This window comes from Scyliorhinus canicula, chromosome 30, assembly GCF_902713615.1.
Source record: "Scyliorhinus canicula chromosome 30, sScyCan1.1, whole genome shotgun sequence".
Lineage (NCBI taxonomy): Eukaryota > Metazoa > Chordata > Chondrichthyes > Carcharhiniformes > Scyliorhinidae > Scyliorhinus > Scyliorhinus canicula.
The window spans coordinates 13121924-13148926 of NC_052175.1; the positions used below are offsets into that span (position 1 = coordinate 13121924).

The following is a 27003-nucleotide window of genomic DNA, read 5'->3' on the forward strand; positions in this document are numbered from 1 at the left end:
AGCAGAGTGATGTGGGTAAAGAGGCAGAGGGGGAGCATGCCGTTTGGATAAAAATGCACATCAGCGAAGAAGGTCACTGCAAGGAATCGAAGCGAAGAATGAAATGAGATGTTCCTTGTCCGAATGTGGGAGGCACCCACAATAAATGGATGAATTAGGGGCGCAAATGGGAGGTAAATGATTTGAGATCTTATCGCAGTGACAGCAACCCGGTGATCAAGTTGGGAAATGAATACTCTAGGGTAGGCAATAGTGACCATAATACTGTTCAATTCCACGTCCAGTTTGAAAGTGACGTGTGCCCTGCGAATTAGCACTGCTACCTTGTAGCACCATCGGCCTGGGTTCCATTCCGCTCTCGGGGTGACTGCGGAGTTTGTACGTTCTCCCGTGTCTGGTTTCCTCCCACAGTCCAAAGATCTGCAGGTTAGGTGGGGTTATGGGGAATTGGGGGGGGGGGGGGGGGTGCTTTTTCACTGCAGGGATTCTATGGAAATCCAGTGGGGAATTCGGGAGTAACTACCTGGAGAATGTGGGATTGGCTCCGATGGGGAAACATGATAGGGGCAAGAGAAGGCCTCCGAGCCTGCTGTGCCATTCGTTGCAATCATGGCTGATCATCCAACTCAATAGCCCAATCCTGCTTTCTCCCCATAACCCTTGATCCCATTCTCCCCAACTGCTATATCCAGCCGCCTCTGAATATATTCAATGTCTAAGCCTCAACTACTTCCTGTAGTAATGAATTCCACAGGCTCACCACTCTTTGGGTGAAGAAATGTTTCCTTGTCTCCGTCCGAAATGGTCGACCCCAAAGACTGTGATCCCTGGTTCTGGATCGGGAACATCCTCCCTTCATCCACCCGATCTAGTCCTGATAGAACTTTTGTCCAGCGCGAACAATCCTCACCTAGTCAATCTCTCCTCGTGTGACAGTCCCGCCATCCCTGGAATCAGTCTGGTAAACCTTCGCTGCACTCCCTCGAGAGCAAGAACATCCTAAGGAAAGAACAAAACCGCGCACAATATTCGAGGTGTGGCCTCACCAAGGTCCTGTATAATTGTAACATCCCGGCTCCTGTTCTCGAATCCTCTCCCAATGAAAGCTAACATCACATTTGCCTTCTTTACCGCCTGCATGCTTACCCTCAGCGACTGGTGCACAAGGACACCCAGGACCCGCTGCACACTCCCCTCTCCCAATGCTGTAGGATAGAACATAGAACAGTACAGCACAGAACAGGCCCTTCGGCCCTCGATGTTGTGCCGAGCAATGATCACCCTACTCAAACCCACGTAACCCGTATACCCGTAACCCAACAACCCCCCCATTAACCTTACACTACGGGCAATTTAGCATGGCCAATCCACCTAACCCGCACATCTTTGGACTGTGGGAGGAAACCAGAGCACCCGGAGGAAACCCACGCACACACGGGGAGGACGTGCAGACTCCACACAGACAGTGACCCAGCCGGGAATCGAACCTGGGACCCTGGAGCTGTGACACATTGATGCTAACCACCATGCTACCGTGAGGCCCTAACCTCATCACAGTTCACCCTCCCACCTAACTTGGTATCATCGACAAACTTTGAGAGTTTGCGTTTTGTTCCCTCGTCAAAATCATTAATATAAATTGTGAGGAGCTAGGGTCCCAGCATCGATCCCTGTGCCACCGCACTAGTTACTGCCTGCCAATTTGAAAAAGTCCCGATAAATCATGCTCTTTGTTCCCTCTCTGCCAACCTGTTATCCATCTCAATACACTGCCCCAATCCCAAGTGCTTTATCATAGAATTTACAGTGCAGAAGGAGGCCATTCGGCCCATCGAGTCTGCACCGGCTCTTGGTGGTGATAAATTGATCAGTGATAAATTGCCCTTAGTGACCAAAAAGGCTGCGTGAGGTTACAGAGATAGAACAGTACAGCACAGAACAGGCCCTTCGGCCCTCAATGTTGTGCCGAGCCATGATCGCCCTACTCAAACCCACGTATCCACCCTATACCCGTAACCCAACAACCCCCCCCCTTAACCTTACTTTTATTAGGACACTACGGGCAATTTAGCATGGCCAATCCACCTAACCTGCACATCTTTGGACTGTGGGAGGAAACCGGAGCACCTGGAGGAAACCCACGCACACGGGGAGGACGTGCAGACTCCACACAGACAGTGACCCAGCCGGGAATCGAACCTGGGACCCTGGAGCTGTGAAGCATTTATGCTAACCACCATGCTACCCTGCTGCCCCAAGATAGGATGAAGGTGTGGACTTGGTGCTCTTTCCAAGAGTCGGTGCAGACTCGATGGGCCGAATGGCCTCCTGCTCTGTAATTTCTATGAAAAAGGGTTCTAAACAAATTTCGCTAACAGAAGAAAAATTGCTTCATAAATCTAATGACTGCCTTTGCCTGTCTGTAAGTGGAATGAAAACTGCATGTTTATTTAAAGTGCTGTTTAATTGGAACTAGTGTGTCAACGTTAAGAAGCTACATGTAATCTGTTAAGAGTTGGAAGTTTAAATATTATTTTCTTTTGTTTTAATAAAGTTGGTTTATAAAATAACCAAGCCTTGTTTCTTATATTATCACTCCTGGATGAATTGACCTTCTGCACTGTGTTAACACGTAAAAAGGGTCTGGTCCTCGTCCAGCCTCTTAGCCACTGTTGAGAGCTGACCAGGAGTCCATAACAAGATGCAAATGACTTTGGTGTGAGGGGGATCAGAGTACAAGAATAAAGGAACCTTGCTCCACCTGTGCAGGGGTTTTGGTCAGACCACATCTGGAATACTGTGCACCGTTTTGGTTTCTACATTTGAGGAAGGTTACCCTTGTATTGAAGGTGGTGCAGTGAAGATTCACTAGATTGGCCCCCGCGATGAGAGAGGGGTGGGGAGGGAGGGGGGAGTCCTACGGTGAGAGGCTTGAGTAAATTCTGTGGAGTCTCGAAACATGAGGTGTGAAGTCTAGAAACGTCTTAAGGTGTTTGTGATCGGGTGGACGCCGAGAGATTGTTCCCTGTGGCCGGGGACACACACAGCCGGGATAAGGGGTCAGCCATTTTGGACCGAGGGCAGGAGAACGTTCTTCGCTCAAAGGCTTGTGAATCGTTGGGATTCTTTATATCGACGCGGTTAGTCGTAGGGCAGGCTTTTCCAGAGGCGACCCCTTTTTTAATCCCTGTCCTCCACCTTCGGAGCCAAGAGAGGCGTACAGCTTGTTAGGCAGCCCAACCAATTGGCCATTGGATAGACACCCCCACCCCCCCCCCCCCCAAACCTCATATGGGAATTCCTAAACTTGCTATCAAGACTTCTGCCTGGAACCCCCCCCCCTCTCTGGTTTAACTCCATTCATTCCTAGGGTTGTCAACCCCCCTCCCCCAGCCATCTCCAGGGCGTTGCTATGGGCAATCCAGGCGGAAAATCCCGCTCCCTCCCAACCCTTTCCTTGTTGGTCTTGGTCTTTCCAACTCTGCGGACCGGCCGCCAGTCTCAAAGATGGCCGCCGCCGAACCCTCCATCCGTCACAGCGGCCGCTGACTGGCCGCCCCGGGAGGCCCGTGACGTCAACTCGCCCCGCCCCTTCCTCCCCCGCCCGGCCCCCCGCGCGGGAAAGCGGCGTCGTCGAGCTCCGGACGCGCGCGCCAGAGGCTCCTGAGGGGATGGGGAGCTGGTTAAACTAGTTAGTGACTGGTTAGTGAGTCACTAGTCACCTGTTTGCCCACTGGCTGCCGCGGCTGGAGTAACCTTTTACTGACTAACTAGCAGTGGACAATAGTCATAGTTAACCAGGTTACTGACTGACATAGTGGGGAGTTAGTATCACCCAGTACTAACCTGGTAATAGTTAACCAGGTTACAGGCCAACATAGTGGGGAGTTAGTATCACCCAGTACTAACCTGGTAATAGTTAACCAGGTTACTGGCCAACATAATGGGGAGTTAGTATCACCCTGTACTAACTTAGTAATAGTTAACCAGGTTACTGGCCAACATAATGGGAAGTTATCACCCAGTAATAACCTGGTAATAGTTAACCAGGTTACTGGCCAACATAATGGGGAGTTAGTATCGCCCAGTACTAACCTGGTAATAGTTAACCAGGTTACTGGCCAACATAATGGGGAGTTAGTATCATCCAGTACTAACCTGGTAATAGTTAACCAGGTTACTGGCCAACATAATGGGGAATTAGTATCACCCAGTACTAACCTGGTAATAGTTAACCAGGTAACTGGCCAACATAATGGGGAGTTAGTATCATCGAGTAATAACCTGGTAATAGTTAACCAGGTTACTGGCCAACATAGTGGGGAGTTAGTATCACCCAGTAATAACCTGGTAATAGTTAACCAGGTTACTGGCCAGTATTGTCGGGAGTTAGTATCACCCAGTAATAACCTGGTAATAGTTAACTAGGTTACTGGCCGATGTAATGGGGAGTTAGTACCACCCAGTACTAACCTGGTAATAGTTAACCAGGTTACTGGCCAACATAATGGGGAGCCAGTATCACCCAGTAATAACCTGGTAATAGTTACCCAGGTTACTGACTGACATAGTGGGGAGTTAGTATCACCCAGCACTAACCTGGTAATAGTTACCCAGGTTACTGACTGACATAGTGGGGATTTAGTATTGCCCAGTACTAACCTGGTAATAGTTAACCAGGTTACTGGCCGACATAGTGGGGAGTTAGTCAGTATCACCCAGTAATATCCTGGCAATTGTTAACTAGGATACTGACTGACAGATAGTGAGAGATAGTATCACCCAGTAATAACCTGGTAATTGTTAACCAAGTTACTGACTAACAGATTATGAGGAATTGGTATCACCCAGTAATAACCTGGTAATTGTTAGCCAGTTTAATGATTGACAAATACTGAGCGAATAATAAGGAATGCTCAGTAATAACCCGGTAAGTATTAACCAGTTTACTGATTGACTAGTACTGAGCAGCGAGCAAGTAATACTCAGTAACCTAGTAATTATTAGCCAGTTTACCGAGTAACAGATACTGAGTAAATTGATAATCGATACTCAGTAATAAGCTGTTAAGTGTTAAGCAGTTTGCTGACTGACGGTCAGTTTATTGGTTTATTGATTTGGGGCTCGGACCCGGCTATCCGGAGAGTCGAGGGGGAGACGCGTCCCCACTGAGTCCAGTTGCCTTACCGCGGTTGACACTCAAACTGGGAGGAAGTGAAATTCAGGCCCACGCTAACCGGAGCTTCCGTTTAATAAGACAAAGGAGCAGAATTAGGCCACTCGGCCCATCAATCAAGGCTGATATTTTCTCATCCCCATTCTCCTGCCTTCTCCCCATAACCCCCTGATCCCCTTATTAATCCAGAGCCTATCTATCTGTCTTTTTAAAATAATTTTTATTACGATTTTCGCAAAATAGAAACAACAAAACAATATTAACAGAGCAACCATTGTAAAAACCCAAGAACAACATCCACCCCCCCTACAACAACAACTACTAACTCGAAAAAAAAAAGCAAACAACAGAAAGGAAAGAGATAACACCCGCCACATCCCACACACCCAGGTACACACTTCTCCCCCCCCCCCCCCAAACCCAATCCCCCCCCGGGTTGCTGCTGCTGCCGGCCTATTTCCCTACCGTTCCGCCAGGAAGTCCAGGAAAGGCTGCCACCGCCTAAAGAACCCCTGTACTGATCCCCTCAGGGCAAATTTCACCTTCTCCAATTTGATGAACCCCACCATAACATTGATCCAGGCCTCCACGCTTGGGGGCCTCGCATCCTTCCATTGGAGCAAGATCCTCCGCCGGGCTACTAGGGACGCAAAGGCCAGGACCCCGGCCTCTTTCGCCTCCTGCACTCCCGGCTCCACTGCAACCCCAAAAACTGCGAGTCCCCAGCCTGGCTTGACCCTGGATCCCACCACCCTCGACACCGTCCTTGCTACCCCCTTCCAAAACTCCCCCAGCGCTGGGCACGCCCAAAACATATGGGCATGGTCCGCTGGGCTCCCCGAGCACCTAGCACACCTGTCCTCTCCCCCGAAAAACCTACTCATCCTCGTCCCAGTCATGTGGGCCCTGTGCAGCACCTTGAACTGTATAAGGCTAAGCCTCGCACAGGAAGAGGAGGAATTCACTCTCTCCAGGGCATCCGCCCACGTCCCCTCCTCAATCTCCTCACCCAGCTCCTCTTCCCATTTACCCTTCAGCTCCTCCACCGAGGCCTCGTCTACCTCCTGCATCACCCGGTATATGTCCGAAATCCTCCCTCCTCCAACCCACACCCCCGAGAGCACCCTGTCCCGTATCCCACGTGGGGTCAACAAGGGGAACCCCTCCACCTGCCGCCTGGCAAACGCCCTAACCTGCATGTACCTAAACATGTTCCCCGGGGGAGCCCAAACTTCCCCTCTAACTCCCCCAAGCTCACGTACCTCCCCTCCACAAACAGGTCCCTCAACCTCCTAACCCCTGCCCTGTTCCAGCCCAGGAATCCGCCATCAATGCTCCCTGGAACAAACCGATGGTTCCCCCGTATCGGGGCCTCCATCGAGCCCCCCACCTCTCCCCTAATCCGTCTCCATTGCCCCCAAATTTTGAGGGTAGCCGCCACCACCGGGCTCGTGGTATACCCTGTTGGAGGGAGCGGCAACGGCGCCGTTACCAGCGCCTCCAGGCTCGTGTCCACACAGGACGCCATCTCCATCCTCTTCCATGCTGCCCCTTCCCCGTCCATTACCCACTTACGTTGGGTTGCCATCGCTGCGTTGGCAGCCCAATAGTACCCACAGAGGTTGGGCAGCGCCAGCCCCCCCTATCCCTGCCCCGTTCCAAGAACACCCTTCTCACCCTCGGAGTCCCATGCGCTCACACAAATCCCGTAATACTCCTGTTAACTCTCCTAAAAAAGGCCTTCGGGATTAGGATGGGGAGGCACTGGAACAGGAACAAAAACCTCGGGAGCACCGTCATCTTGACGGACTGCACCCTACCCGCCAGCGACAGCGGTAACATATCCCACCTTTTGAACTCCTCCTCCATCTGTTCCACCAACCTTGTGAGGTTGAGCTTGTGCAGGGCCCCCCAGCTCCCAGCCACCTGGACTCCTAGGTACCTGAAGCTCTTCCCTGCCTGCTTCAGTGGGAGCCTACCAATCCCCTCCTCCTGATCCCCCGGGTGCACCACGAACAACTTGCTCTTGCCCAGGTTCAGCTTATACCTAGAGAAACCCCCAAATTCGCTGAGAATCCTCATCACCTCCGGCATCCCCCCCACCGGGGCCGCCACATACAGCAACAGGTCGTCCGCATAAAGCGACACTCGATGCTCCTCCCCACCCCGCACCAGGCCCCTCCAGTTCCCTGACTCCCTCAATGCCATGGCCAGGGACTCAATTGCCAACGCAAAGAGCAAGGGGGACAGAGGACACCCCTGTCTCGTCCCCCGATGCAGCCGAAAGTACTCCGACCTCCTCCTATTTGTGGCTATACTCGCCATTGGGGCCTCGTAGAGCAACCTCACCCAACGGACAAACCCCTCCCCAAACCCAAACCTTTCCAACACCTCCCACAGATACCCCCACTCAACCCTATCAAAGGCCTTCTCCGCATCTTAATGCCACCACTATCTCCGCCTCCCCTTCCACAGCCGGCATCATAATAACGTTGAGGAGCCTTCGTATGTTGGTGTTCAACTGCCTCCCCTTCACAAACCCCATCTGGTCCTCATGAATGACCCCGGGCACGCAATCCTCTATTCTTGTGGCCAAGATCTTCGCCAACAGCTTAGCGTCTACATTTAGCAGCGAGATCGGCCTATATGATCCGCACTGCAGAGGGTCCTTGTCCCGCTTCAGGATCAAGGAAACTAGCGCCCGTGACATAGTTGGGGGCAAAGCCGCCCCCTCCCTTGCCTCGTTAAAGGTCCGGACCAACAGGGGGCCCAACAGGTCCGCATACATTTTATAAAATTCGGCCGGAAACCCATCCGGCCCCGGCGCCTTCCCCGACTGCATGCTCCCTATCCCTTTAACCAGCTCCTCCAGCTCGATCGGCGCCCCCAGTCCCTCCACCAGTCCCTCCTCCACCCTCGGGAATCGCAGCTTGTCCAAGAAGCGCCCCATTCCACCCCCCTCCACCGGGGGCTCCGACCGGTACAGTTCCCCATAAAAGTCCCTGAAGACCCCATTAACGTCTACCCCCCCTCCGCACCACCTTCCCAACTCTATCCGTCACTCCCCCAACCTCCCTGGCCGCGTCCCGCTTTCGGAGCTGGTGTGCCAGCATCCTGCTCGCCTTCTCCCCGTATTCGTACACCGCCCCCTGTGCTTTCCCCCACTGGGCTTCCGCCTTTCTGGTGGTCAGTAGATCGAATCTGGCCTGAAGGCTACGCCGCTCCCCCAGCAATCCCTCCTCCGGAGCCTCCGCATAACTCCTATCCACCCTCACCATTTCCCCTATCAGTCTCTCCCTCTCCCTCTGCTCCCCCCTCTCCCTATGGGTTCGGATGGAAATCAACTCCCCTCTAATCACCGCCTTCAATGCCTCCCAGACCATCCCCACTCGGACCTCCCTGTTGTCATTGGCCTCAAGGTACCTCTTAATACACCCCCGAACCCTCCCAGCCACCTCCTCGTCTACCAGCAGCCCCACCTCCAAGCGCCAGAGCGGACGCTGGTCCCTCTCCTCCCCCAGCCCCAGGTCCAGCCAGTGCGGGGCATGATCCAAAATGGCAATGGCAGAGTATTCAACATCCTCCACCCTCGAAACCAGCCCCCTGCTCAGGACAAAAAAAAATCAATCCTCGAGTAGGCCTTATGCATGTGGGAGAAAAACGAGTACTCCCTGGCCCTTGGCCTCGCAAACCTCCAGGGATCCACCCCTCCCATCTGATCCATAAACCCCCTCAACACCTTAGCCGCCGCCGGCCTCCTACCCGTCCGGGACTTGGATCGATCCAATGGGGGATCCAGCACCGTGTTGAAGTCCCCCCCTATGATCAGGCCCCCCCACCTCCAGGTCCGGAATGCGGCCCAACATGCGCCGCATAAACCCCGCATCGTCCCAATTTGGGGCGTAAACATTCACCAACACCACCCGCTCCCCCTGCAGATTACCACTCGCCATCACGTACCTCCCGCCACTGTCAGCCACCACATTCAACGCCTCAAACGACACCTTCTTCCCCACCAGGATCGCCACCCCCCGATTCTTCTCATCCAGCCCTGAATTACATACTTGGCCCACCCATCCCTTCCTCAGTCCGCCACCTTCAGGTGCGTCTCTCGGAGCATGGCCACATCCGCCTTCAGCCCCTTCAGGTGCGCAAACACCCGGGCCCGTTTGACCGGCCCGTTCAGCCCCCTCACATTCCAGGTTATCAGCCGGATCAGAGGGCTCCCTGCCCCCCTCCACTGCCGACTAGCCATAACCCATCCCCTGCCCACCACTGGGCAGTGTCTCCCGCTCGGCCTGTTCCTCACGGCTGCAACCCCCCCCCCCCCACCCCCAGCATCCCCTGCATACTCCAGCTCCTTCCTCGCCATTTCAGCAGCAACCCCCCCCCCCCCCCCCCCCCACGCCCCGGCTAGAACCCCTCCTAGACGCGCCCTCCCCTCCGCAGCACTCCCGTGAGCCAGCTGACTTCTGCTGACCCCGGCGACTCCCGCCATACCTCCGACCCCTCCCCACGTGGGACTACTCCTCCTCTTTCGTGCCCATCAGCAGGCCCTCCTCCCCCCCCCCCCCCCCCCCCCCCCGCTCTTGCGCGGGAAAATAACAGCCAGCAAAGGCCCGCGCTTCTCAGCCCCGACTTCGCCCCCCCCCATCATCCCCCAGCGCGGGAAATCAGAGAAAAGCCCGCGCTTTCGCCCTGCCCAACCCCGCCTCCTCTAGGGCAACTCCCATTGTCGGTCCCCCCCACCAGCTCCCCGCACTCCCAGTTTACCTCCCTGCCCGAACCCGTCCACCAGACCCATACAAAAAGACATAAAGACATCGCCCCACCCACCCTAAAGCCAACACACATCCTGCATTAAACAGAGAACCCCCCCCCCCCCCTCCAGAGCAAAAGTTAAACACAGTTACATTTTCATACAAAAACCCCCATCTTTGACCCTCAGTTTGACTCCAGTTTCTCGGCCTGTACAAAGGCCCACGCCTCCTCCGGGGACTCAAAATAATGGTGCCGGTCCTTGTAGGCGACCCACAGACGCTCCGGCTGCAACATGCCAAACTTCACACTCCGTCTGTGGAACACCGCCTTCGTCCGGTTGAACCCGGCCCTCCGCCTAGCCACCTCCGCACTCCAGTCCTGGAAGGTCCGCACCTCCGTGTTCTCCCACTTGCTGCTCCGCTCCTTCTTGGCCCACCGGAGCACGCACTCACGATCCACGGACCGATGAAACCGCACCAACACCGCCCGCGGCGGCTCGTTCGGCTTGGGCCTCCTAGCCAGAATTCTGTGGGCCCCCTCCAGCTCCAGGGGCCCCTGGAAGGACCCAGCTCCCATCAACGAGTTCAGCATAACGACCACATAGGCCGCCAGGTCCGACCCCTCCAGCCCCTCCGTGAGGCCCAGGATCCGTAAATTCTTCCGCCTCGACCGGTTGTCCAGCTCCTCGAACCGCTCCTGCCATCTTTTATGGAGAGCCTCGTGCATCTCCACCTTCCCCGCGACGGCCACGCCTCTTCCTCGCTTTCGGAGGCCTGCTGCTGCAGCTCCCAGATCGCAGCCCCCTGGGCTGTCTGAGCCTCCAGCAGCTTACCGGTGGTAGCCTTCAGCGACTCCAGCAGCTCCAACTTCAGCTCCTGGAAGCAGCGCAGCGGAGTCTCCTGCTGCTCCTCCGCCCACTGCCTCAGCTCCTCGAGGGCTCCGCCGGCCGCCATTTTGTTTCCCTTCCCCCGCTTTTCCAGGGGCGCTTCCACTGCTTTACTGCTCACCCCACTCCTAGTCCGGACCATGGGACCCTGGGGATCTACTACGGACCCCTTCCCACGTCGGGAATCGTCGAAGAAGCTCCGTCGGGGGCCCTGAAAAGAGCCTCAAAGTCCCGTTTTTGGCGGGAGCTGCCGAACGTGCGGCTTAGCTCCGCCTAGCCGCAACCGGAAGTCATCTATCTCTGTCTTAAAGACACTCAGCGATTTGGCCTCCACAGCCTTCTGCGGCAAAGAGTTCCACAGATTCACCACCCTCTGGCTGAAGAAATTCCTCCTCATCTCTGTTTTAAAGGATCGTCCCTTTAGTCTGAGATGGTGAATCCTCTGGTTCTAGTTTTTCCTACAAGTGGAAACATCCTCTCCACGTCCGCTCTATCCAGGCCTCGCAGTACCCTGTAAGTTTCAATAAGATCCCCCCTCATCGTTCTAAACTCCGAGTACAGACCTCAACCGTTCCTCATACGACAAGCTCTTCATTCCGGGGATCATTCTTGTGAACCTCCTCTGGACCCTTTCCAAGGCCCAGCATATCCTTCCTTAGATACGGGGCCCCAAACTGCTCACAATACTCCAAATGGGGTCTGACCAGAGCCTTCTACAGCCTCAGAAGTCCATCCCTGCTCTTGTATTCTAGCCCTCTCGACATGAATGCTAACATTGCATTTGCCTTCCTCACTGCCGACTGAACCTGCACATTAACCTTAAGAGAATCGTGAACAAGGACTCCCAAGTCCCTTTGTGCTTCTGATTTCCTAAGCATTTCCCCATTTAGAAAATAGTCTGTGCCTAGATTCCTCCTTCCAAAGTGCGTAACCTCACACTTTTCCACATTGTATGTCATCTGCCGCTTCATTGCCCGCTCTCCTAGCTTGTCCAAGTCCTTCTGCAGCCCCCCTTGCTTCCTCAACCTACCTGTCCCATCTACAGATCTTTGTATCATCTGCAAAATTAGCAACAGTGCCTTCAGTTCCTTCTTCCAGATCATTAATGTATATTGTGAAAAGCTGTGGTCCCAGCATAGACCCCTGAGGCACACCACTAGTCACCGGCTGCCATCCTGAAAAAGACCCCTTTATCCCCACTCTCTGCCTTCTGCCAGTCAGCCAATCCTCTCTCCATGCCAGGATCTTACCCTGAACACCATGGGCGCTTAACTTAACTTAACTTAACCTATGCGGCACCTTGTCAAAGGCCTTCTGGAAATCTAAATAAATCAAGTCCACTGGTTCTCCTTTGTCTAACTTCCTTGTTACCCCCTCAAAGAACTGTAACTGTAACAGGGAAGTCAGACACGACTTCCCTTTGACAAAGCCGTCAGTGGGAACCGATTGTAAATGGTCACTTATTTCCGGAGGAGAGATGCCCGAGGGACCAGCAGAGGGTAGACGGAGGGCCACAGTTTACCGTCTTACACGAAAGACGGCTCCCCTGACACTGCAGCACTCCCTCAGTACCGGCATTGTGTGTGCCGTGATTCACCGGACGTGGATTGATGCATGTATCCTGATGTGGTGGGCCGAGGGAGTAAGTACGGAACATCGATGCCCGCAGAATGCGTCGGGGAAGCCCCTTCCCCACCCCACAACGTGGATCCAGCCCACCCCAACCCCCCCCCCTCACACCCCCTCCTATCAGAGACCTCCATCAGAATCCCCCTAGATCATTTAAAAAAATAAATCTAGAGCACCCAATTCATTTTTTCCAATTAAGGGGCAATTTAGCCTGGCCAATCCACCTAACCTGCATATCTTTAGGTTGTGGGGAAACCCACGCAGACAAGGGGAGAACGTGCAAACTCCACATGGACGGTCACCCAGAGCACGGATCAAACCTGGGACCTCGGCGCCGTGAGGCAGCAGCGCTAACCCACTGCGCCACGGTGCCGCCCATCTGCTTTTTCACTTACCTGTCCCTAACACCTGCTGCCTCAGACAGAAGTGTAGAAAGGAGCAGCTGTTAGAAAGCCAAAACATAATCACAAACCCCTCAGAGCGTTTGATCTGCAAGACCTCTATTCACTTTCAAAGACAAATAGCTTTTAGTAGGCTGTAATTGACAGGGTAATAGCGTCCAGACAGCAGGGTGTCTGTGTTGTTTATTTTTATTTCCTTTCAGCCTTGAGTGCATCTCAAGTACCTAACTACAATGAACCTAACTACAATGTTTATAAACATCCAGGAGATAAGTGCTCACTTCCCTTTTTTCACAGCAGAAAGGGACGGCACGGTGGTTAGCTCTGTGGCCTCACAGTGCCAGGGAACAGGATTCGAATATATTCCCCAGTGACCGTGTAGAGTTTGTACGTTCTGCCCGTGTGTGCGTGGGTTTCCTCTGGGTGCTCTATTTCCCTCCCACAGTCCAAAGATGAGCAGGTTAGGTGGATTGGCTGTGCTAAATTGCCCGTTAGTGTCCAAAGGTGTCCAGGTTAGGTGGGGTTACGGGGATGGGGCAGGGGTGTGGGCCTAGGTAGGGCGCTCTTTCAGAGGGTCAGTGCAGAGTCCATGGGTCGAATAGCCTCCGTCTGCGCTGTAGGGATCTATGATTCTAAGAAAGCACTTAACTGCTTTTGATGTGGTGATGACCTGTGTTCACATCTTTGGGTTGTGGGGGTGAGGCTCACGCAGACACGGGGAGACTGTGCAAACTCCACACGGACAGTGCCCAGGGGCTGGCATCGAAACAGGGTCGTCGGCACCGTGAGGCAGCAGTGCTAACCACTGCGCCGCCGTGCTGCCCCTAATCACCTTCCTTAAAGATTGCTCCCCACCTCTCCTGCCCGTCGGTGTTTACGATTTGGCAGGGCCCAGTGACTCTTTGTAGAGTGGCAAATGGGATCCAGCCCATTTGGGATCGCAGTGGGAGCCAGCCCAGAAATACGCGCCCCCACACCCCCCCACAAACACACTCACACAACCAAACACACATACACACACTCACACAACCAAAACACGCAAACATTCACACACACAAATCAAAATACACATACACATCCAAAACACACAAACACACACACTCACACAACCGAAACACACACACACAATTCAAAACACACTTTCACAGTCAAAACACACACACTCACACACACAAATCAAAACATTCACTCACACACACAAATCAAAACATTCACTCACACACACACACACAAAACACACACATCCAAAACACGCACACACATACAAATCAAAACACACACACACACAAAACACACACATCCAAAACACACACACAAATCAAAACACACACACACATACAAATCAAAACACACACACACATACAAATCTAAACACACACACACAAATCAAAAAACACACACACACAAAACACACACATTCAAAACACACACACACACACACATACAAATTAAAACACACACACACACAAAACACACATCCAGAACACACACACAAATCAAAACATACGCACACACACAAATCAAAAAACACACACACACAAAACACACATCCAAAACACACACAAATCAAAGCACACACACACAACACACACACACAAATCAAAACACACACACAAAAAATACACATCCAAAACACAGACACACACACAAAACAGTTACATCCAAACACACACACACACACAAATCAAAACACACACACACACACAAAACACACACATCCAAAACACACACACACATCCAGATCTAAACACACACACACACAAAACACACATCCAGAACACACACACAAATCAAAACACACACACATCCGAAACACACACAGACAAATCAAAACACACACACCCAAATCACAGAAATCCGAAACAAGCAGTCACACCACCAAAAACACTCGCACAACCAAAACCACACACACAAACCACACACACACACAGACAGAACACACACCCAAAACACACAACCAAAAACACATATACAAATACATAAAAATGCACACATGCACAAATATGTACACAAATCTGGACACAAAAGATAACAAATGCACACACAACACACACACGCACAAATACACAAAAGTGCACAAGCACACACTAATTCGCACCAAAACACACACTCTGACTTGCAAACACATACACAAACTCACATGTAAACACGCATGCAAATACGCAAACGTGCACACAAAATCACACACTCTGACACGCAAACACATACACAAACTCACTCACATGCAAACGCACACAGAAATACACAAAGACGCACGCACCACAAATATGCGCACACAAATTCACAAACAAACACAAGCTGTCCTCAGTTGCTCTCCCAGAGGTATTGAGGGCCCGGTGACTGTGACTAGCTGTTGCCCTGGCCCCGATCAACCAACTCAGGCTGACAGGGGGACTGCATTGGGCAGGGACTGGGTCTTTTCCTGACTAGACCAGAGCTCCACTCAGCATTGCTGCCACTGACACGACCATTTCTGTGTTCACAGGTCCTCCACAGCCAGAGGGGGCTTTCTGAAATTATCGTTGAGACACAGGACAGCCCTGGGCATGGCAGTGATTCAAATGCAGAAGAACGCGATGGTACAGTGTTCTCCGAGTCACTGCATCATCCAACCTGAACCAATACTGTGGTGGGATTGAATCCTCAGGAAGTGTTTGATCGCTGTGCCTTCTGCCTTCTGAGAAACACGAACCAAATCCCCTCCCACTCTCCTTTTTATGTACTTGCCTAACTCTTTCCCTCTATTCATCCTTCCTTCTCTCCCTCCCTCTCTCTCTCACTCTTCCCTCCCTCCCCGCTCTCCCCTCCCTCCCTCCCCCCTCCCTCCTTCTCGCGCTCCCCTCACTCTCTCTCCCCTCCCTCCTTCTCGCGCTCCCCTCCCTCCCTCACACCCCTCCCTCCCTCACTCTCCCCTCCCCTCCCTTCTCTCACTCTCCCCTCCTCCTCTCCCCTCCCCTCACTCTCTCTCCCTCCCCTCCCCTCCCTCTCTCACCCTCCCCTCCCTCCCTCCCTCACCCCTCTCCTCCCTCCCACTCTCTCTCCCTCCCTCCCGCTCTCCCCTCCCTCCCTCCTTCTTGCGCTCCCCTCACTCTCTCTCCCCTCCCTCCTTCTCGCGCTCTCCCTCCCTCCCTCACACCCCTCCCTCCCTCACTCTCCCCTCCCCTCCCTTCCACTCTCTCTCCCCTCCCTGCCTCCCTCTCTCACCTCCCCTCCCCTCCCTCCCACTCTCTCTCCCTCCCTCACCCTCCCCTCCCTCCCACTCTCCCTCCCTCTCTCTCCCTCCCTCTCTCTCCCCTCCCACTCTCTCTCCCTCCCTCTCTCTCCCCTCCCTCCCTGCCCCCCTCTCTCACCCTCCCCTTCCCTCCCTCCCACTCTCTCTCCCTCACTCTCCCCTCCCCTCCCTACCTCCCTCACTCCCCTCCTTACCTTCCGCCCTCTAACTCTCCCCTTCCTTCCCCTCCCTGCCTCCCTCCCTCTCACTCTATCCTTCCCTCCCTTCATCCTTCCTCGCCTCCGTTTTGACGTCAGGGGGCTGGAATATGTTACGTGTCTGTGAGTGTGCGTTGACGTGTGCATGAGTGCGTGTGTGTGTGTGTGTGTGCATGCATGCTCATGTGTGTGTGTCAGTATGTGTGTCAGTGTTTGTGTGCATGCTTCCCAGTGATTTAAGGGTCGATAATCAGAGGGACGCAGATTGAAGAGAATCAGGAGGAGAATCCGGGAGGCCAGATTAATTTATTTTAAACGCAGCGAGTTGTTGTGATGGGGAAGTCCCTGTCTGAAAGGTGGGAGCAGGTTGCACAGGAACTTCCAAAAGAGCCGCATTGAATAAAGGGGAAAATGTGCTGAGCTGAGGGGCAAAGAGTGGGGGGGGGGAGGGGGGGGGGTAGAGCGAGTAATTAGATTGCCCATTGAAAGACCAGTATACATAGGATGGGACGAATGGCCCCGCTGTGCTGTACGGTTCTATGATCCAAAGCTATACGTCCGCTGTACCTGTCAACACAGGAACATGGCAGGAGAGAGCTCATTGGGACTGGCTGGAGGAACACAGTGGGAGAGAGTTCGTTGGGAAGAGCTGGAGGAACACAGTGGGATAGAGCTTGTTGGGACTGGCTGGAGGAACACAGCAGGAGAGAGCTCGTTGGGACTGGCTGGAGGAACACAGTGGGAGAGAGCTCGTTGGGAAGAGCTGGAGGAACACAGTGGGAGAGAGCTCGTTGGAACTGGCTGGAGGAACACAGTGGGAGAGAGCTCGTTGGGACTGGCTGGAGGAACACAGTGCGATAGAGCCCGTTTTGACGGGCTGGAGGAACACAGCGGGAGTGAGCTTGTTGGGACTGGCTGGAGGAACACAGTGCGATAGAGCTCGTTGAGATGGGCTGGAGTAACACAGCGGGAGAGAGCTCGTTGGGACTGGCTGGAGGAAAACAGCGGGAGAGAGCTCGTTGGGACTGGCTGGAGGAACACAGCGGGAGGGAGCTCGTCGGGACTGGCTGGAGGAACACAATGCGATATAGCCCGTTTTTGACGGGCAGGAGGAACACAGCAGGAGTGAGCACGTTGGGACTGGCTGGAGGAACACAGTTCGATAGAGCTCGTTGAGACGGGCTGGAGTAACACAGCGGGAGAGAGCTCGTTGGGACTGGCTGGAGGAACACAGCGGGAGAGAGCTCGTTGGGACTGGCTGGAGGAACACAGCGGGAGAGAGCTCGTTGGGACTGGCTGGAGGAACACAGTGGGAGTGAGCTCGTTGGGACTGACTGGAGGAACACAGCGGGAGAGAGCTCGTTGTGACGGGCTGGAGAAACACAGCAGGAGAGAGCTCGTTGTGACGGGCTGGAGGAACACAGCAGGAGAAGCACATTGGGACGGGCGAGATGAACACAGTGGGAGAGAGCTTGTTGGGACTGGCTGGAGGAACACAGCGGGAGTGAGCTCTTTGTGACGGGCTGGAGGAACACAGTGGGAGAGAGCTCCTTAGGAAGGGCTGGAGGAACACAGCGGGTGAGAGCTCGTCGGGACTGGCTGGAAGAACACAGTGGGAGAGAGCTCGTTGGGAAGGGCTGGGCGAACACCACGGGCGAGAGCTCGTTGGACTGGCTGGAGGAACGGAGTGGGAGTGAGCTTGTTGGGACTGGCGGAAGGAACACAGCGGGAGTGAGCTCGTTGTGACGGTCTGGAGGAACACAGTGGGAGAGAGCTCGGTGGGACTGGCTGGAGGAACACAGTAGGAGAGATCTCGGTGGGACTGGCTGGAGGAACACAGTGGGAGAGTGCTGGTTGGAACTGGCTGGAGGAACACAGTAGGAGAGATCTCGGTGGGACTGGCTGGAGGAAAACAGTGGGAGAGAGCTCGGTGGGACTGGCTGGAGGAACACAGTGGGAGAGTGCTGGTTGGAACTGGCTGGAGGAACACAGTAGGAGAGATTTCGGTGGGACTGGCTGGAGGAAAACAGTGGGAGAGAGCTCGGTGGGACTGGCTGGAGGAACACAGTGGGAGAGAGTTCATTGGGAACGGCTGGGCGAACACAGTGGGCGAGAGCTCGTTGGGACAGGCTGGAGGAACACAATGGGAGAGAGCTCATTGGGACAGGCCAGAGGAACACAGTGGGAGAGAGCTCGTTGGGAAGGGCTGGAGGGACACAGTGGGAGAGAGCTCGTTGGGACTGGCTGGAGGAACACAGCGGGAGTGAGCTCGTTGGGACTGGCTGGAGGAACACAATGGGAGAGAGCTCATTGGGACAGGCCAGAGGAACACAGTGGGAGAGAGCTCGTTCGGAAGGGCTGGAGGAACACAGTGGGAGAGAACTCGTTCGGAAGGGCTGGAGGAACACAGTGGGAGAGAGCTCGTTGGGAAGGGCTGGAGGGACACAGTGGGAGAGAGCTCGTTGGGACTGACTGGAGGAACACAGTGGGAGAGAGCTCGTTGGGACTGGCTGGAGGAACACAGCGGGAGTGAGCTCGTTGGGACTGCTGGAGGAACACAGCGGGAGTGAGCTCGTTGGGACTGGTTGGAGGAACACAGTGGGCGAGAGCTCGTTGGGACTGGCTGGAGGAACACAATGGGAGAGAGCTCGTTGGGACAGGCCAGAGGAACGCAGCGGGAGAGAGCTCGTTGGGACTGGCTGGAGGAACACAGTGGGAGAGAGCTAATTGAGACTGGCTGGAGGAACAGTGGGAGTGAGCTCGTTGGGAAGGGTTGGAGGAACACGGCAGGCGAGTGCTGGTTGGGACTGGCTGGAGGAACACAGCAGGAGAGTGCTGGTTGGGAAGGGCGGGAAGAACAAGGTAGGAGGGTGTTTGGGGATAAAACTAGGCAAAAGAATTGCGGAGTGATGTTCTCCTCAACACGACCGTCCGGTTGATGCTCTTCCTTCCTGTCTTCTTCACAGGGCGCGGCCATGTTCCCATGCAAGGTCAGCACAGAGCAGCAGTCCGTAATCCTGGTGAAACGCCTGCTCGCCGTGGCCATCTCCTGCATCACCTACCTCCGAGGGCTGTTCCCCGAGCACGCATACGGCACGCGATACCTGGAGGGTAACTGTTTCTTACTGCCTACAAATTGCTATGAGATCACCTTATCAATGGTGGAGCAGGCTCGAAGGGCCGAATGGCCTGCTCCTTGTTTGTACGCCCTCATCGTGGCGTTTCATTGTCGTCCGAATCAGCAGCAACAGCTTGTGTTTTTTGGGCGCCTTTAACAGATTGGGGGTTTAATTAGGCCAGGGGGAACCCACACTGAGTAAAATGAGGGGGCTGCACAGTGGGTTAGCACTGCTGCCTCACAGAACCAGAGACCCGGGTTCAATTCTGGCCTTGGGGTCACTGTCTGTGCGGAGTCTGCACGTCCTCCCCGTGTGTGCGTGGGTTTCCTCCGGGTGCTCCGGTTTCCTCCCACAGTCCAAAGATGTGCGGGTTAGGTGGATTGGCCGTGCTAAATTGCCCCTTAGTGTCCAAAGATGTGCAGGTTAGGTGGATTGGCCGTGCTAAATTGTCCCTTAGTGTCCAAAGATGTGCAGGTTAGGTGGATTGGCCGTGCTAAATTGTCCCAAAGTGGCCAAAGATGGGAAGGTTAGGTCAGGGGTGGGAAAACTACGGCCCGCGGGCCGCATGCGGCCCGCCAAAGGTATTTATGCGGCCCACCAAGATCAAATTGGGGAGCACGGTAGCATGGTGGTTAGCATCAATGCTTCACAGCTCCAGGGTCCCAGGTTCGATTCCCGGCTGGGTCACTGTCTGCGTGGAGTCTGCACATCCTCCCCGTGTGTGCGTGGGTTTCCTCCGGGTGCTCCGGTTTCCTCCCACAGTCCAAAGATGTGCAGGTTAGGTGGATTGGCCGTGCTAAATTGCCCGTAGTGTCCCAAAAAGTAAGGTTAAGGGGGGGGGTTGTTGGGTTACGGGTATAGGGTGGATACGTTGACTTGAGTAGGGTGATCATTGCTCGGCACAACGTCGAGGGCCGAAGGGCCTGTTCTGTGCTGTACTGTTCTATGTTCTATATGAGGCGCCCAGAATCATAACCGGGTGAAGCGCCATTTTTGAAAAGTAGCGAAAAAGAGGGCTAAAGGCAGGATGCCGCCGGGGGAAGCGCTGAGGTATATGCCGCACGCTAATTGATTACAACCGGGACTATTAATTAATATACTATGCGGCCCTTTAAAATTGTGAATTTCTGAATGTGGCCCTTGCACGGAAAAGTTTGCCCACCCCTGGGTTAGGTGCATTGGCCGTGCTAAATTGTCCCTTAGTGTCCAAAGATGTGCAGGTTAGCTGGATTGTCCGTGCCAAACTGTCCCTTAGTGTCCAAAGATGTACAGGTTAGGTGGGATTATGGGGTTAGGGTGACGGAGTGGGCCTGGGTAGGGAGCTCTTTCAGAGGGTCAGTGCAGTGGGCCTTGTTGTACACTGTAGGAATTCTTTGGTGCTATTCTATGATGGTGGCGTGGCCGTGTTGTCACTGGACTAATAATACCGAGGGTCGGGGGGTGGGTGATGTGGGTTCAAATCCTGCCCCCCCCCCCCCTACTCCCGTTCCCATGGTAGCTGAATTCATGTTCGATTGATAAAGTCTGGAACTGAAAAGGTGGCCTCGGTAATGGTGAAGCTGAGGTTCTGTAAAAAAAACAAACACATCTGGTTCACTAACGTCCCCTATAAGGAGGGAAATCTGCCGACTCACCCCGGTCGGTCCCGCACGTGACTCCAGACCCCACAAGCGATGTGGTCGACCCTTGACCTCTGGAATGAGAGAGAAAGCCACCTGGTCCCAGGGCAATTGGAAATGGGTCGCCAACGTAGGTCTTGCCACATCCCGCGACAGAGTAACTCTGAAAGGAAACGGGACACAGTAAAAGCTCTGGAGACAGAATCTGACCCCCCCCCCTCCGGAGTCACCTGAGCTATTGGGACAGGTGACCAAAAGCACGGTCCAGTAGCACAGTGGGTGAGACTCACAGCGCCAGGGACCCGGGTTCGGTTCCCGGCTCGGGTCCCTGTCTGTGCGGCGTTCTCCCCGCGTCCGCGTGGGTTTCCTCCGGGGCGCTCCGGTTTGTCCAGATCTTGGGCGGCTGGGTGGAAGGAGCGGCTCTGTTTCTGCTGGGCTCATCCATCTGGTAGCGATCGTCGGTCTTGAACTTGTCTGCCCTGGCCGTTATGCTGCACCTGGTTTCCGGTGTAGGCCGGGGGGCCAAGAGAGACCGAGCGCGTGGCTGTGTCTCTTCTTATCCCTCTGGGATTTGGCGCTCTTTCGGGTCGGTCCTTAGCTTTGGACCCAATAATTCGATAGGCTTCGATCACTGCCTTCGATTTTGGCCAATAAAGGGGCGGGTGCCTCGATGGCCGGGCGTGTCCTGAGCGGTCATTGACCGTGGCTGTTTGGGCTTCCTTAGCAAAGGGTGTGGCGCCGGTTAGTCTGTATCGGTTACCTGAGTGCAGTCCTATTGCTCTGGGGAAATGGGCCATTAGAATGCAAACGAGCGGGTTGAGGAGGGGGTGGGGGGGGGGGGGAGGGTTTCGAACGCGGAGGGTTTCGAACGCGTCTAACTATCTGGGTTGCAAACACACACACAAGCTCTGAGCGTGCCTGAGTCCTGGGTTGGCCATAACTCCCATGGTCCTTTGCAGGTGGCCATCTGAGATGGCGACAGCCGGCACAGTGGTCGGCACTGCTGCCTCACGGCGCCAAGGACCCAGGTTCGATTCCAGGCCTCAGGGTGACTGTCTGTGCGGAGTCTGCACGTTCTACCCCCCCCCCCCCCCCCGTGTCTGCGTGGGTTTCCTCCGGGCGCTCCGGGTTCCTCCCACAAGTCCCGAAAGACGTACTCGTGGGGCGAATTGGACATTCTGAATTCTCCCTCTGCGTCCCCGAACAAGGCGCCGGAGCGTGGCGGCTAGGGGATTTTCACAGCAACTTCATTGCAGCGTTAATATAAGCCGCGAGGTGGAGATGTTGGCGTTGGACTGGGGCGGGCAAGGTAAGAAGTCTTACAACACCAAGTTAAAGTCCCAACAGGATTCCCTCTCTCCAGTCGCACCGTCTGGACCTGTAAAGACTTAATTGTCCGCATTCAGAGTATCATCTTCCATCATTGACTTTGCCTATATATGCTGTGTTTGTGTAACATGCCTCTGCACTCAGCTGATGCAGGAGCTGCGCTCCGAAAGCTGGAGATTCCAAGTAAACCTGTTGGACTTTAACTTGCCGCTGGAAGGCTTCTTACGGTGTTAATGTAAGCCTTCTTGTGACACTAATAAAGATTATTATTATTAGTACTGTTTCCCCTTGACGCTGGCGTTCTTCCGACTCTTCTGATGAGGGCGGTGGGGGCGGGGGGAAGGTTTGGGGAGGCAGATTGAGTTTTCTGGGCCACGTCTATTCGAGGCAAAAAAAATAAATGTTTCTCTTGCCCCCGCAGACGTTTGCGTAAAGATTCTTCGGGAGGATGAAAACTGCCCTGGTTCCTCACAGATCGTCAAATGGTTGGTGCCAATTTTGCTGTGTTCTTCGAAACCGCGGAAGACGGAACGTCCCGCGTCCTGACAACCACGCGCTCCTAAATAGCTCCCGGCGAGCATTTAATACCACCCCCCCCCCCCCCTCCCCAACCAACCCCGACAGTGTGGTCCGCACAGCCCCTCGACTGACTCACACTCCTTCCCCACTCCCCCCTCAATCCGACCCCCCACCCCCTGCACGCGCCCGCGTCCGACCCGTCTCTCCTTTCCCTCAATCAATCCCCTCCGCCTCCCGCCCCTCCCTCCGGTTGTACCTCCGCCCCCCCCCCCCCCCGCTGATCGTGCCTGAGGGTAAGCAGTATCGAGGCAGGGTCGCGGGAGCCTGGGGTGACGGCGGCAGCGCGGGCTCGGAGGCAGGCAGCCCGCGAAGGCAGATTGGGAGGGGGTGCGGGTGATCCCAGCGAGCCGGGTTTCCGATGAGCGCTCACGGCCGGGAGACGGGGAGGGGGGGTGGGGGGGGGGGGGGGGGGGGGGGGGGCAGGTGCGGTTCGACGACGCGGAGCGGCGGGGAAATTTCAACCCACTGTGAACGTTGTAGCCATCTGGGACGGCCACTTCCAGAATACAAGATGGATGATTTGCAAAGACTATTGGGAAATATGGACAATGTTAGGAAAGCAGGCAGGCACAGAGCCTGGATGCGTATTGAGAAGGCAACTACCAGAGGAGACTGAAACTGTCGGTCAATTAGCATATTGACGGCCCATCTCCGGGAACAAAGGAATAACATTCAAGCAACCGAAATTAAAAATAATTTTTATTAAGATTTTCACAAAATATATACAACAAAACAATAACCAACCATGGAAAAGACCCAAGAACAACACCCACCCAACTACAAACGCAACTGCAAACAAAAGAGAGAGAAAAAAACAACAGCAGGGAAAGAGATAACAGCCGCCACATCCCACAAACCCATGTACACAGTTTTCCCTCCCACCGAACCAAACCCCTCCTCCCTCTCCCCCCCCCCCGGGTTGCTGCTGCTGCCGGCTTATTTCCCTACCGTTCCGCCAGGAAGTCCAGGAAAGGCTGCCACCGCCTAAAGAACCCCTGTACTGATCCCCTCAGGGCAAATTTCACCTTCTCCAATTTGATGAACCCCCGCCATATCATTGATCCAGGCTTTGGGGGCCTCGCATCCTTCCATTGAAGCAAGATCCTCCGCCGGGCTACTAGGGACGCAAAGGCCAGAACACCGGCCTCTTTCGCCTCCTGCACTCCCGGCTCCACTGCAACCCCAAAAATTGCAAGTCATGGCGGATATTTTTCCCATCCCCATTCTCCTGCCTTCTCCCCATAGCCCCTGGTCCCCTTATTAGACAAGAGCCTATCTATCTCTGTCTTAAAGACACGCAGTGATTTGACCTCCACAGCCTTCTGAGGCAAAGAGTTCCACAGATTCACCAGCCTCTGGCTGAAGAAATTCCTCCTCACCTCTGTTTTAAAGGATCGTCCCTTTAGTCTGAGATGGTGTCCTCTGGTTCTAGTCTCTCCCAGTACTGGAAACATCCTCTCCACGTCTACTCTATCCAGGCCTCTCAGTATCCTGTAAGTTTCACTAAGATCCCCCCTCGTCCTCCTAAACTCCCAACGAGTACAGAGCCAGAGTCCCCAACCGCTCCTCATAGGAACCCGATCAGCCTTCCGGACAACACTGAGTTTCACAACTTCAGGACTTCAACTCTGTCCTTTGTGAATTTTCTGCTCTGAGGTAGCAGCCTGTATCTCGTTCCCATGTCTAGCTTTCTGACGTCGCTGATCTTCATTCCGCTATTAACACATTCTGCTCCTTGTCTTTCACACAGTGCTGATCTTCATTCTGTATTAACACATTCTGCTCCTTGTCTTTCTGACGTCGCTGACCTTCATTCTGTATTAACACATTCTGCTACTTGTCTTTCAGACAGGGCTGACCTTTATTCTGCATTATTCTGTATTAACACATTCTGCTACTTGTGTTTCACACATTGCTGATCTTCATTGCGCTATTAACACATTCTGCTACATGTCTTTCAGACAGGGCTGATCTTCATTGCGCTATTAACACATTCTGCTACTTGTCTTTCTGACGTCGCTGACCTTCATTGTGCTATTAACACGTTCTGCATGCTTATTCTCTTTCCTGCAGGATGCTGGGATGCTATGATGCTCTACAGAAAAAATATGTGAGTCTTTTTACTTGCCGTTGACTCTGGCTTCCAGAATTTAGCAACATAAGGCAGGTTACAGAGATAGGGAGGGGGTGTAGGGGCTGGAGGGGGTTACAGAGATAGGGAGGGGGTGTAGGGGCTGGAGGAGGTTACAGAGATAGGGAGGGGGTGTAGGGGCTGGAGGAGGTTACAGAGATAGGGAGGGGGGTGTAGGGGCTGGAGTGGGTTACAGAGATAGGGAGGGGGGTGTAGGGGCTGGAGGAGGTTACAGAGATAGGGAGGGGGGTGTAGGGGGCTGGAGGAGGTTACAGAGATAGGGAGAGGGTGTAGGGGCTGGAGGAGGTTACAGAGATAGGGAGGGGGTGTAGGGACTGGAGGAGGTTACAGAGATAAGGAGGGGGTGTAGGGGCTGGAGGAGGTTACAGAGATAAGGAGGGGGTGTAGGGCTGGAGGAGGTTACAGAGATAGGGAGGGGGTGTCGGGGCTGGAGGAGGTTACAGAGATAGGGAGGGGGTGTGGGGGCTGGAGGAGGTTACAGAGATAGGGAGAGGGTGTAGGGGCTGGAGGAGGTTACAGAGATATGGAGGGGGTGTAGGGGCTGGAGGAGGTTACAGAGATAGGGAGGGGGGTGTAGGGGCTGGAGGAGGTTACAGAGATAGGGAGGGGGGTGTAGGGGCTGGAGGAGGTTACAGAGATAGGGAGGGGGTGTAGGGGCTGGAGGAGGTTACAGAGATAGGGAGGGGGTGTAGGGGCTGGAGGAGGTTACAGAGATAGGGAGGGGGCTGTTGGTTGAGCATAAATATTGGCGGAGCGCCAGGGTCCCAGGTTTGATTCCCGGCTGGGTCACTGCCTGTGCGGAGTCTGCACGTTCTCCCCGTGTCTGCGTGGGTTTCCTCCGGTTTCCTCCCACAGTCCAAAGATGTACAGATTAGGCAGGATTACGGGGATAGATCGGGTGGGGGGGGGGGGGGAGGCCTGGGTTGGGTGATCTCTCAGAACGCCCGTGCAGACTCAATGGGCCAAATGGCCTGCTGCGCTGTAGAGAGCCTGTGGCCAGCAGCCGCCGACCTTTTTCACTCAAAACTCTCTTGCGTTTTCCCCTCAACAGCTGCGGATGCTGATTTTAGCCGTGAGTACCTCCTCAGCCTTGACGTCAATGTACATACACTGATTCCGCCTCTGATCGGCGATCGCTGGATTACTGATGGTCTCTTTTTATTTTTACTGTTGCTCCGACCTGCAGATCTACACGAATCAGGAGGATCCTCAGGTACGTTCCGACCGATAACGCTGCGACTGTTTCCCGGCGGGGGAGGGGGTGCGGCCGATATTCCCGACGTCGCTATCAGCAACAGGGAAAAACTGAGTAACTCCAGCAGTATTGGGCGGAAGAACGGGAAATCCGACGATAAACCCGTCAGCACCCGTACGGGAAGTTTCGAGCCCGTTTTGTCTGGGACCTTTCCCCCACCTTAGCGCCCTTTCTTAAAATTAATCTTGTACATTTACCACCTTCGTGCCAAAGCCCTCTCTGTCTCTCCTCCCCCTCCTCCCTCCTGCCCCCCCCCTCCTCCCCCCCCCCCCCCCCCCGCACCCTTCTCCCGCCTTCCCTACCTTCCTCCCGCCTCCTCCTCCCCTGGGGGGGGGGGGTGGGGGGGGGGGGGCGCGGAGACATCAAAGTAAAAATAATTGCAATCTCAGTTTGAGACAATGGGAGCCAACTGCCTTATTGACCAACTGCACGCTGACCCTGACCCCCCTCCTCCCCCAGTTGATGCATTTTGGACGGATAGACACTCGGAACTGGCGAATCCCGGTGGGGTGGCGATGACAGAGTAAAGCAGAACTATAACCTGCGCATCCTCGCTATCAACGTCTCCCCCATTCTTCCTTTTCAGACAATCACCGAGTGTTACCAGTTTAAGTTCAAGTACATGGGGAGCGGACCGACGATGGACTTTACGAGGTAGGGGAGCAAAA

The 27003-nt window shown here is 54.4% G+C and overlaps 1 protein-coding gene across 1 annotated transcript; it reads left to right on the forward strand.

Moving 5' to 3' along the window:
• The first annotated feature begins 3610 nt into the window (after positions 1 to 3610).
• LOC119958690 (HORMA domain-containing protein 1-like) lies at positions 3611 to 27003 on the forward strand. Its single transcript, XM_038787266.1, has 8 exons — positions 3611 to 3702; positions 15339 to 15432; positions 19249 to 19393; positions 22771 to 22834; positions 25002 to 25038; positions 26132 to 26152; positions 26267 to 26293; positions 26922 to 27003. Exons 2-8 carry the CDS (start codon positions 15400 to 15402, stop codon positions 26991 to 26993), a joined length of 399 nt encoding a protein of 132 aa, XP_038643194.1. The 5' UTR covers positions 3611 to 3702; positions 15339 to 15399; the 3' UTR covers positions 26994 to 27003.